The sequence below is a fragment of the Salvelinus sp. IW2-2015 genome, unplaced genomic scaffold (genome assembly GCF_002910315.2).
Source record: "Salvelinus sp. IW2-2015 unplaced genomic scaffold, ASM291031v2 Un_scaffold1322, whole genome shotgun sequence".
Taxonomy (NCBI): Eukaryota; Metazoa; Chordata; class Actinopteri; order Salmoniformes; family Salmonidae; genus Salvelinus; species Salvelinus sp. IW2-2015.
The window spans coordinates 162,242-171,998 of NW_019942841.1; the positions used below are offsets into that span (position 1 = coordinate 162,242).

General features: G+C 43.2%; 3 protein-coding genes across 4 annotated transcripts in view; 1 reads left to right on the top strand and 2 right to left on the bottom strand.

The window, feature by feature from the left end:
• The first annotated feature begins 89 nt into the window (after window positions 1-89).
• Window positions 90-2,661, top strand: zgc:136439 (glucose-1-phosphate thymidylyltransferase). 2 transcript variants are annotated; one of them, XM_024137846.2, is made up of 8 exons: window positions 90-655; window positions 862-951; window positions 1,061-1,140; window positions 1,222-1,337; window positions 1,741-1,838; window positions 2,090-2,158; window positions 2,225-2,297; window positions 2,382-2,661. In XM_024137846.2, exons 1-8 carry the CDS (start codon window positions 464-466, stop codon window positions 2,483-2,485), a joined length of 822 nt encoding a protein of 273 aa, XP_023993614.1. In that variant the 5' UTR covers window positions 90-463; the 3' UTR covers window positions 2,486-2,661. The 2 variants fall into 2 exon arrangements, with proteins under 2 accessions (XP_023993614.1, XP_023993613.1); XM_024137845.2 differs by having other exon boundaries at window positions 2,239-2,297.
• On the bottom strand, window positions 2,535-6,015 carry asnsd1 (asparagine synthetase domain containing 1). The gene is made up of 3 exons (XM_024137841.2): window positions 4,600-6,015; window positions 4,237-4,418; window positions 2,535-3,002 (listed from the first exon to the last, which is right to left on the bottom strand). The coding sequence occupies exons 1-3, from the start codon at window positions 6,013-6,015 to the stop codon at window positions 2,756-2,758; spliced, it is 1,845 nt and encodes a 614-aa protein (XP_023993609.1). The 3' UTR covers window positions 2,535-2,755.
• asdurf (ASNSD1 upstream open reading frame) overlaps window positions 6,009-9,757 on the bottom strand; it is a 9,399-nt gene continuing 5,650 nt past the window's right edge. The window contains exons 2-4 of the mRNA XM_024137847.2: window positions 6,366-6,419; window positions 6,189-6,264; window positions 6,009-6,099 (exon numbers count right to left, since the gene is read on the bottom strand). Of these exons, the coding sequence (XP_023993615.1) occupies window positions 6,068-6,099; window positions 6,189-6,264; window positions 6,366-6,419 (162 nt within the window). The 3' untranslated portion in view covers window positions 6,009-6,067. The remainder of the gene's footprint in view (window positions 6,100-6,188; window positions 6,265-6,365; window positions 6,420-9,757) is intronic.

A 9,757-nucleotide genomic window follows, 5' to 3' on the forward strand; every position in this document is an offset into this window, starting at 1 on the left:
CTAGACAGACTTGGGGTGCGTTCGTAAATTCGTCAGTTATTCTGCTATCTTGCACACTCAAAGAGAGTGCTCTGAAATCGTAGTAGATAGCCAGAGTGAATTTACGAACGCACCCCTGATCTCCTCRTAAAGTTTTCCAATTCATGACATATGGGGGCGCTGTTCAATTACTTTTGAAGACGTTGCTTTGTTGAGACTTTGTACTGTAACCTACAGCGTATGGTCAGTTTACCCCCGAAAATTGTTTTACGTCGTGGAAGAATGATATTCTGATTGACACAGGTTCGTGTATTCACTATTGAACACAGATGTGAAGTCGTATGTTATAATTGCTGCTTTGATACGTTTACTTGACCTATAACTCACAAGCAGTTTACAGCAGCATTTGAACTAGCGTCTTATTTAGCCACCTAGCTAAATAAGTGACTTACGCTAAGTAGCCTACTCTGGCACGGTTGTTTAAATGAAAGCGGTTATTCTCGCTGCGGGATATGGAACAAGGTTGCAGAGAGATGTTGATAACGACACGAGCAGAAGATTCAAACATCTGGCTGGCATTGCCAAGCCACTACTTCCTGTGGGGCACTGTGCCTTGATATCTCACTGGGTCCAAGCTTTGAATACCACTGGATGCGTGGACACCGTCTTTGTCATTGTAAGTATCATAGTACATTAAGAGTATTTTATGTGAATTATTTTACTCCACATGTAACTGTACCTGGCCAACATTTTGAACATTCATCAGTTCATTGGAAAGTAAAACCCAATAAATATTTTAAGAATTTCGAAATACCTAAATTCATGTTTAAGGACTGATGTGTGGTGATAATGTCAACGATGACTATCTTTTTACCTTAACAGACCAATGCCCTCCACCACAAAGCATTTGAGGAGTGGGCCCTGGACTTCCCTAATGTCAAAGTGCTAAGTGATGGAACAAAGAGCAATGAGGTTCGTCAGCTTGCATGATTTTCCCTGGGATAGTGTTCTGTCATGTTGATCCATGTGCATTGTCCAGGTCAAATATCAATTATACATTTGACAATTTTTATTCCACAAGGACCGTCTTGGTGCTGTCGCCTGTCTTCAGCTAACAGTCAAGCACTTCAAGATCGAAGACCATGTAATAGTTATCGGAGGGTATGTTTGAAAAAGCTTCTTCGCTTGACTCGATGTAGAAAACATTTACTGACTCATACTGACAGGCTCTTCTCCACACAGAGACACTTTGTTCAAGGAAGATTTCAGTCTCATTAAAGTTAAAGAGAAGTTTTCTGACCTGCAAGCAATGTGTGAAGACAGCAGTCTGGTTCTTTCCTACCAATGTAAAGATGAGGGTGAGTGAAATGTCAGATTGTGTGCTTTTGAAGTTGTCATGCTAGCTGTAGCCCCAAAGAACTCAAGAAAATATATTTTGTATCTCTATCCTGTTTTTTACACTAAAACCTTTCAAATGCTGCACTAATCACACGACTTGTTTAAAGCACATCCAGTTGGATAACATTTGTGAGCGATTATCATTACATACTGAGTATACCAAACACCTTCCTAATGAGTTGTATTTCTGTATTGGTCCCGTGTGGCTCAGTTGGTAGAGCATGGCGCTTGCAACGCCAGGGTTGTGGGTTCATTCCCCACGGGGGGACCAGGATGAATATGTATGAACTTTCCAATTTGTAAGTCGCTCTGGATAAGAGCGTCTGCTAAATGACTTAAATGTAAATGTATTTGCTCCCATAGAGACACAGAAGTACGGTATTTTGGAAGTCGATGAAGACCTTCGGGTGCTCTGTATGAAGGAGAAACCTCTTCCCTCTGAGACAAAATCAAGGAGAGCAGTATGTGCATACTAACACTTTTCTGTCCCTCCCTAGAATATATACCCAACCTCTTAAGACTTTTCTTGCTTTGGAATGTTTATAAATTGCAACATTAAACACAGCAGATAAACCTTTTGTTTAAGGGCTCAAACTAGGAGCAAGTAATCTATTTGCTGATAAGCGCAAGAAGTATTCGATTTGCTACTAAACCTCCCAGTTTCCCACCGTGTCTACATATTCGCCTATTGATGGTGTATGCTTTTTTGCAGTGTCCATGTTTCTACTTGTTTTCCAAGAAAATCCTTCATCTATTGGATGCCTTTCTTGAAGAAAATAAGGTAAACAGTAATTTCCTTAATTTGTGCTGGTAATCCATCACTTGATATTAATCTAAACTAAAGCAGCTCTTTTTTCAAAGGAAGCACCAATCGAAGAAAAGGACGCACCTGGAAACTTTTTGTCGTGGCTCATTTCAAGGTACTAATTCAAAATTGATGATCAACATTCACGGCTGCAAAAACAATGCATTCTCTCAGTACACTTTTCCTTTTCCCACCACAGAAAGCCTGTGTATATTCATCAGATTTCTGGCCGTTTTGATGTGGGAAACCTGCCCTCCTATGTTGAATGTGACCGGTACTTCAGAGAAAATCTTCAAGATGTGAAGTCTTACATGATGTAGCGTGCACAGAGCCATGTTTCAGATTGGCAATGTGAAGAAAATGGTAACTTTATTTGTGCCTTGAATATTACAGGAACAAATTTGGAAAATATTCAAATTATATTACAATCAAAATGTGTATTTGTATATTTATCGGAAAATAAAACATGTCTGTTCATATTGTGGCTCACTGTGACCCTAATTAAGAGGATGACTTAGTTGCTTTATGTCAATACAGTGTAAAAAAACATTCCTGATTAAATGTTGTGCTGATCTAAGGTGTGAGGAGTCTCTTGCACTTGTCTGAGGCCTTCTCGTGGCTGTTTTCCATCTTTGCAATGCGGGAACCAAACTGCATGGCTCTCTTAGGCAGTAGAGCAGATGCCCCCAGACCCAGTTTCTTGGCAGCCAGCCTCAGCAGCAGTTTCTCCCCTACACCTCGAGGCAGGGACAGATCTGCCTTATCAGACACTGGCAGGGCATTCAGGAAACACACCACATCCTCGTCCAAATAGGGAAACCTATACAAGGCCAACAAAAACATCCAGCATATCACAATTAATTCAAATACAAAAGTATGTGGACACACCTTTCAAATGAGTGTATTTGGCTATTTCAGCCACACCCGTTGCATAAAATCGAGCACGCGGCCGTGCAATCTCCATAGACAAATATTGGCAGTAGAATGGCCTTACTGAAGAGCTCAGTGACTTTCAATGTGGCACCGTCATAAGATGCCACATTTCCAACAAATCAGTTGGTCAAATTTCTGTCCTGCTAGAGCTGCCCCGTTCAACTAAGTGCTGTTATTGTGAAGTGGAAACGTCTAGGAGCAACAACGGCTCAACCGCAAAGTGGTAGGCCACACAAGCTCACGGAACAGGACCGGCGTGTGCTTTAGCGCATAAAAATCWTGTCCTTGGTTGCAACACTCACTAYCGAGTTCCAAGCTGCCTCTGATAGCACCTTCAGCACAATAACTGTTTGTCTGGAGCTTCATGAAATGGGTTTCCATGGTTTCCAAGCCTAAGATCACCATGCACAATGTCAAGCGTCAGCTGGAGTGGTGTAAAGCTCGTCGCCATTCGAATCTGGAGCAGCACCATCTGGCAGTCCAACGGACGAATCTGGGTTTGGCGGATGCCAGGAGACCGCTACCTTTCCCGAATGCATAGTGCCAACTGTAAAGTTTGTTGAAGGATGAATAATGGTCTGGGGCTGTTTTTCATGGTTCAGGCTAGGCCCCTTAGTTCCAGTGAATGGAAATCTTAACGCTACAGCATACAATTACATTCTAGACGATTCTGTGCTTCCAACTTTGTGGAAACAGTTTGGGGAAGGCYCTTTGCTATTTCGACATGCACAAAGCGAGATCCATACAGAAATGGTTTGTTGAGATCGTGTGGAAGATTTTAACTGGCCTGCACAGAGCCCTGACCTCAACCCCAGCGAACACCTTTGGGATGAATTGGAATGCCGACTGCGAGCCAGGCCTAATCGCCCAACATCAGTGCCCGACCTTACTAATGTTCTTGTGGCTGAATGGAAGCAAGACCCCGTAGCAATGTTCCAACATCTAGTGGAAAGCCTTCCCAGAAGAGTGGAGGCTGTTATAGCAGCAAAGGGGGGGACCAACTCCATATTAATGCCCATGATTTTGGAATGAGATGTTTGACGAGCAGGTGTCCACATACTTTGTCATGTAGTGTATTTTTGGTACTGGAAAATCTGCTTGCTTCTAATGACGAGACTTGCCTAGCCTCCTTCCCGTGGTCCCCTATGATTCTGTCATCTCGACCCAGATTCCTTGTGGAGATTCTGCCCAGCTCCATGGCCAGCTCTTGGACCAGACCCTCTTGCCCAGAGGTCTTGAAGCGGACTCGGTGTCTGGAGTACCCTGCCAGCTGCTCATCCGCTCCAATACCGGTCAAAATCACCTGCCGTCACAAAGCAGTGGAACAGACAATTTACTTGAAAGGTTGTTAATTGGGTCTGATTTATACCACTGCAAAGCTAAACATTTTCAACAAAAAAAAGTTAGAATATGAAACAGACTTTATTAACAACTTGTAAATGGCATGTTCCTTATTATTTTACCCATTTGATACKCTACTGTACCTTGGCAGATGATGTGAACCCCCTCTCTTCGTTGCCTTCTGTAAGGAAGCCGGTTCCTCTCGCCGCAAACCACACAGCACATCCAATGCTGTCATCCAGCACGGTATCCAATGGGTGCACCAGGTGACAGATGTGCTCCTGGCGCATTTTCTGCAGCTCTTCCCGAGAAACGTTGATTTCAACAAAATTCCATCTTCTCTCTGGGTTCAAGTCCTGAAGCTCTTGCAGACCTGCTCTACCAGTGATCCTGTCTGGAACGCCRAAGGGGTTATACACATTGGAATCAGGAACGTCAGTTTTAGAATCCATTGGCTTTGTTTTGTGCTTTTTGCTTTTTTTGGTAGACGCCTTCACAATTTTTGGTTCCTGCAGTTTGAATGCCACATTCAGAAGGTCGATTGGTTGGTGGTTTGGGATGTGGCGGTCGGCCAGGGCAGCCAGAACCATGGAATCAATCCCTCCTGAGAAAAGAATTGCAATTGCTGCCTTGTCATTGGTCAGTGGTGATGTCATCTGTGTATCAAAGGGAAGACACTGCACACGCCTCCGTACTGCCTCACTGAGAACATCAATGAGACGATTTACCACAGGCTCTCTCACACCAGACTTTAGCAACACCTCCAGGTCTTCAACTGAGGACTGTGAGCTTGGTTCATGTTCCATCTCCAACAACTGAGGGATTGACATGTTCAGTGGGCAAACTGGAGACGTGAGGGAGAGRCCTGAATTGTTCATCATTGCTGAGGTGTAACTTGGTATACCCTCCCACTTAGATTCATGACTAACAGACGATAGATTCTCGCCTGCGTGAACCCATGGATAAACCTCAAAGGTCAAACAGCCAGACTCTGCAAACGCCCTCAGATCAATCCTGTAAACACCAACTGCTGGAACCTCTTGCCACTGTGGTGGTCGGTCAGAGCCAGGGAGACAGGCAGCCACAGACGTCAGAGTCAAAGACTTCTCCTCAGCATCATATTGCCAAAGCAGGCTTCGCCGGCCAAAGAAGTCTCTCCCAAACCAAAGATAGTGTCCGGCCTGTTGGTAATAAGTGAAAGCCCAGGGTCCTCGGACATTGCCGAGGACAGACAGGATCTCTGTAGGGCTGTGGCAGGCTGCGAGGTGGTGGGAAAGAACGTCAGTGTCATTCTCTTCTGGTCTCAATAACAGTCCTCCAAAAACCTCTCCATTCCACATCAATACATTGCTGTTACGGTCTTGTGCTGGCTGAGGGGCAAGGCAACCTCTCATGTGAAGTACGTGAGCAGAGAACAGACACTGGTAGTGGGGATTTGAAGCTGTTTTGGTGATGTTGCAACTAGAGTTAGGCCCTCTTTTCCTTAGGTTTTCATGCACACTCTTCTCCAGCACAAGCTGGGAGGGGGACAAGCTCAGTACACAGCAAATACCACACATATTTATAGCTAGTAAGGCCTTATTTGTAGTTCCGTCCCGGATTGAGTAGATTCTACATATCCTTCTTCATGCTGTCGAGTTCCTCTGAGGGAAGAGAAGTTCACATGTAGTGTATCTCACATAAAAAATGGTTAAGAGAAAACAAAACTTGTACACAAAAATGGTATTCTTACTTTTGCATGAAGCAAGAGTCTGCCCTCTGTCTGCCAAGAAGAATATGTTACTGTTGGGCTGTTGAACATAGACCCTCTGAAAGGAATATGCATCAAGATTAGCATTACCTTCACAGGAACATCACATCTTAAAGAAATTAAACAGCTAGGTTTTACATTTTATTAACCACTTCTTACCCTGTTTTTCTTCAGATTGGAGAGCTCATCAAACACAATTTTCTGTTCCTTGATCTGCAGAAACATGACTTTAAGTGAAAAAAAACATAGATAATATAAAATGAGTTCAGTTCAGAGAACTTTCATGAAAAGGCCTTTCCAGGGAGTTTTTCCTAGCCACTGTGCTTCTACATCTGCATTGCTTGCTGTTTGGGGTTTTAGGCTGGGTTTCTGTACAGCACTTTGAGATATCAGCTGATGTAAGAAGGGCTATATAAATAAATTTGATTTGAACAGTGTTTGTAGGCCTATGTACCACATGTACCTGTCCTGATTAATGCAAGTTCCATTTCTCTCTGTTGCAGCTTGGTGGGGGGCCCAGGAGCTTTTCTCTGTGCACCATGTACCTGTATAAGCTGCCCACATCAGTGTGAATATCTACCATAACAATAGTCATGCATTTGTAACAAGAACAGTGAGTGTTGTGTTTGTATATCCTTATTTTGCAAAATGTAAATGTTTATCTGATCTGGACTACATTTTAATTAAAATAATTTTCTAGGATGACTAACAGCCATCATTATCAATGACCACCATCCACATGCACTCCACCACCACTTTTCTAATGAACACTTCTCTTCAATCWGCATATTGTACATGGATCAGCAAAATGTTATGTATTTATGATTAACATTCCCTTTTGTCAATAACAGCTTCTACATATCATGGCAACATGCTTGACTGAAAATCTTCGGCTTGCAAGCATCCCCCTTTTTTCTCCAAACATAATTATGGCCTAACAGTTATATTTTTGTTTCATCAGACAGAGGAATTTCTCCAAAAAGTATGAACCTTTTCCCCATGTGCAGTTGCAAACCGTAGTCTGGCTTTTTTATGGCGGTTTTGGAGCAGTGGCTCTTCCTTGCTGAGTGGCCTTTCAGGTTCTGTCGATATAGGACTCGTTTTACTGTGGATATAGATACTTTGTACCAGTTTCCTCCAGCATCTTCACAAGGTCCTTTGCTGTTGTCTGGATTGATTTGCACTTTTTGCATCAAAGTACGTTCATCCTAGGAGACAGAACGCGTCTCCTTCCTGACGGTATGACAGGCTGTGTGGTCCCATGGTGTTTATACTTGCGTACTATTGTTTGTACAGATGAACGTGGTACCTTCAGGTGTTTGGAAATGCTCCCAAGAATGAACCAGACTTGTGGAAGTCTACATTTTTTGGGCTGATTTCTTTTGATTTTCCCATGAGGTCAAGCAAAGAGGCACTGAGTTGAAGGTAGGCCTTGAAATACATCCACAGGTACACCGCAATTGACTCAAATATTTCAATTAGCCTATCAGAAGCTTCTAAAGCCATGACATTTTCTGGAATTTTCCAAGCCATTTAAAGGCACAGTCAATTTAGTGTATGTAAACTCTGACCCACTGGAATTGTGATTCAGTGAATTATAACTGAAATATCTGTCTGTAAACAATTGATGGAAAAATTACTTGTGTCATGCACAAAGTAGATGTCCTAACCAACTTGCCAAAACTATAGTTTGTTAACAAGAAATTTGTGGAGTGGTTGAAAAACGAGCTTTAATGACTCCAACCTAAGTGTGTGTAAACTTCCGACTTTAACTGTATAAACTCAGCAAAAAAAACATCCCTTTTTCAGGACCCTGTCTTTAAAAGATAATTAATAAAAATCCAAATAACTTCACAGATCTTCATTGTAATGGGTTTAAACACTGTTTCCCATGCTTGTTCAATGAACCATAAACAATTAATGAACATGACCTGTGGAACGGTAGTTAAGACACTAACAGCTTACAGACGGTAGGCAATTAAGGTCACAGTTATGAAAACTTAGGACACTAAAGAGTCCTTTCTATTGACTCTGAAAAACACCAAAAGAAACATGCCCTGGGTCCATGCTCATCTGCGTGAACGTGCCTTTGGAATGCTGCAAGGAGGCATTAGGACTGCAGATGTGGCCAGGGCAATAAATTGCAATGTCCGTACTGTGAGACGCCTAAGACAGCGCTACAGGGAGACAGAACGGACAGCTGATCGGTACATCCGAACATCACACCGCGGGACAGAGTACAGGATGGCAACAACAACTGCCAGAGTTACACCAGGAACGCACAATCCCTCCATCAGTGCTCAGACTGTCCGCAATAGGCTGAGAGAGCTGGACTGAGGGCTTGTAGGCTTGTTGTAAGACCTAGGCACGTCGCCATGGACACAAACCCACCGTCGCTGGACCAGACAGGACTGGCAAAAAGTGATCTTCACTGACGAGTCACAGTTTTGTCTCACCAGGGGTGATGGTCAGATTCGCATTTATCGTCGAAGGAATGAGCGTTACACCGAGGCCTGTACTCTGGAGCGGGATCGATTTGGAGGTGGAGGGTCCGTCATGGTCTTGGGCTGTGTGTCACATTATCATCGGACTGAGGTTGTTGTCATTGCAGGCAATCTCAACGCTGTGCGTTACAGGGAAGACATCCTCCTCCCTCATGTGGTACCCTTCCTGACATGACCATGCCACCAGCCATACTGCTCGTTCTGTACTTGATTTCCTGCAAGACAGGAATGTCAGTGTTCTGCCATGGCCAACGAAGAGCCCAGATCTCAATCCCAATGAGCACGTCTGGGACCTGTTGGATTGGAGGGTAAGGGCTAGGGCCATTCCCCCCAGAAATGTCCGGGAACTTGCAGGTGCCTTGGGGGAAGAGTGGGGTAACATCTCACAGCAAGAACTGGCAAATCTGGTGCAGTCCATGAGGAGGAGATGCACTGCAGTACTTAATGCAGCTGGTGGCCACACCAGATACTGTCTGTTACTTTTGACCCCCCCTTTGTTCAGGGACACATTATTCCATTTCTGTTAGTCACATGTCTGTGGAACTTGTTCAGTTTATGTCTCAGTTGTGGAATCTTATGTTCATACAAATATTTACACATGTTAAGTTTGCTGAAAATAAATGCAGTTGACAGTGAGGACGTTTCTATGCAGGCACGAGCCACCTGGATTATTTTGTTGCTTTTTTAAATGTTTGCTAAAATTCTAAAAATCTACTTTGTAGATGCTGAAACAGCCTTATTTAGTTTTGAGTAGATTATGATCTGTAAACGAAATTAACACTTTCTAATATTTATTTTTGCTGTCTTTTGAAGAAGTGAAGTGGGCAATATGGAATATATTGGCGGAATGGAGAATTAGTGAGTGACTTCATGGATGTATAAACGGAGAGCATCCGTAAATGACATGGACAACGGCAGGGATTAAGCTGTAAATGTAGAGCGTGTCAATGACAAAAAAAACGGTGCAGAGAAATAACATTACTTAGGATAAAATTAGATAACGTTACATATAGCCGTTTTCAAAACATTGGACCAACTTGCGCACTA

Coding starts and splice junctions, on each gene's coding strand:
- zgc:136439 (XM_024137845.2), top strand. CDS start 464: ATGAAAGCGGTTATTCTCGCTGCGGGATATGGAACAAGGTTGCAGAGA. Junction 656..861: donor TGGACACCGTCTTTGTCATT/GTAAGTATCATA, acceptor TTACCTTAACAG/ACCAATGCCCTCCACCACAA. Junction 2,298..2,381: donor TTGTCGTGGCTCATTTCAAG/GTACTAATTCAA, acceptor TTCCCACCACAG/AAAGCCTGTGTATATTCATC.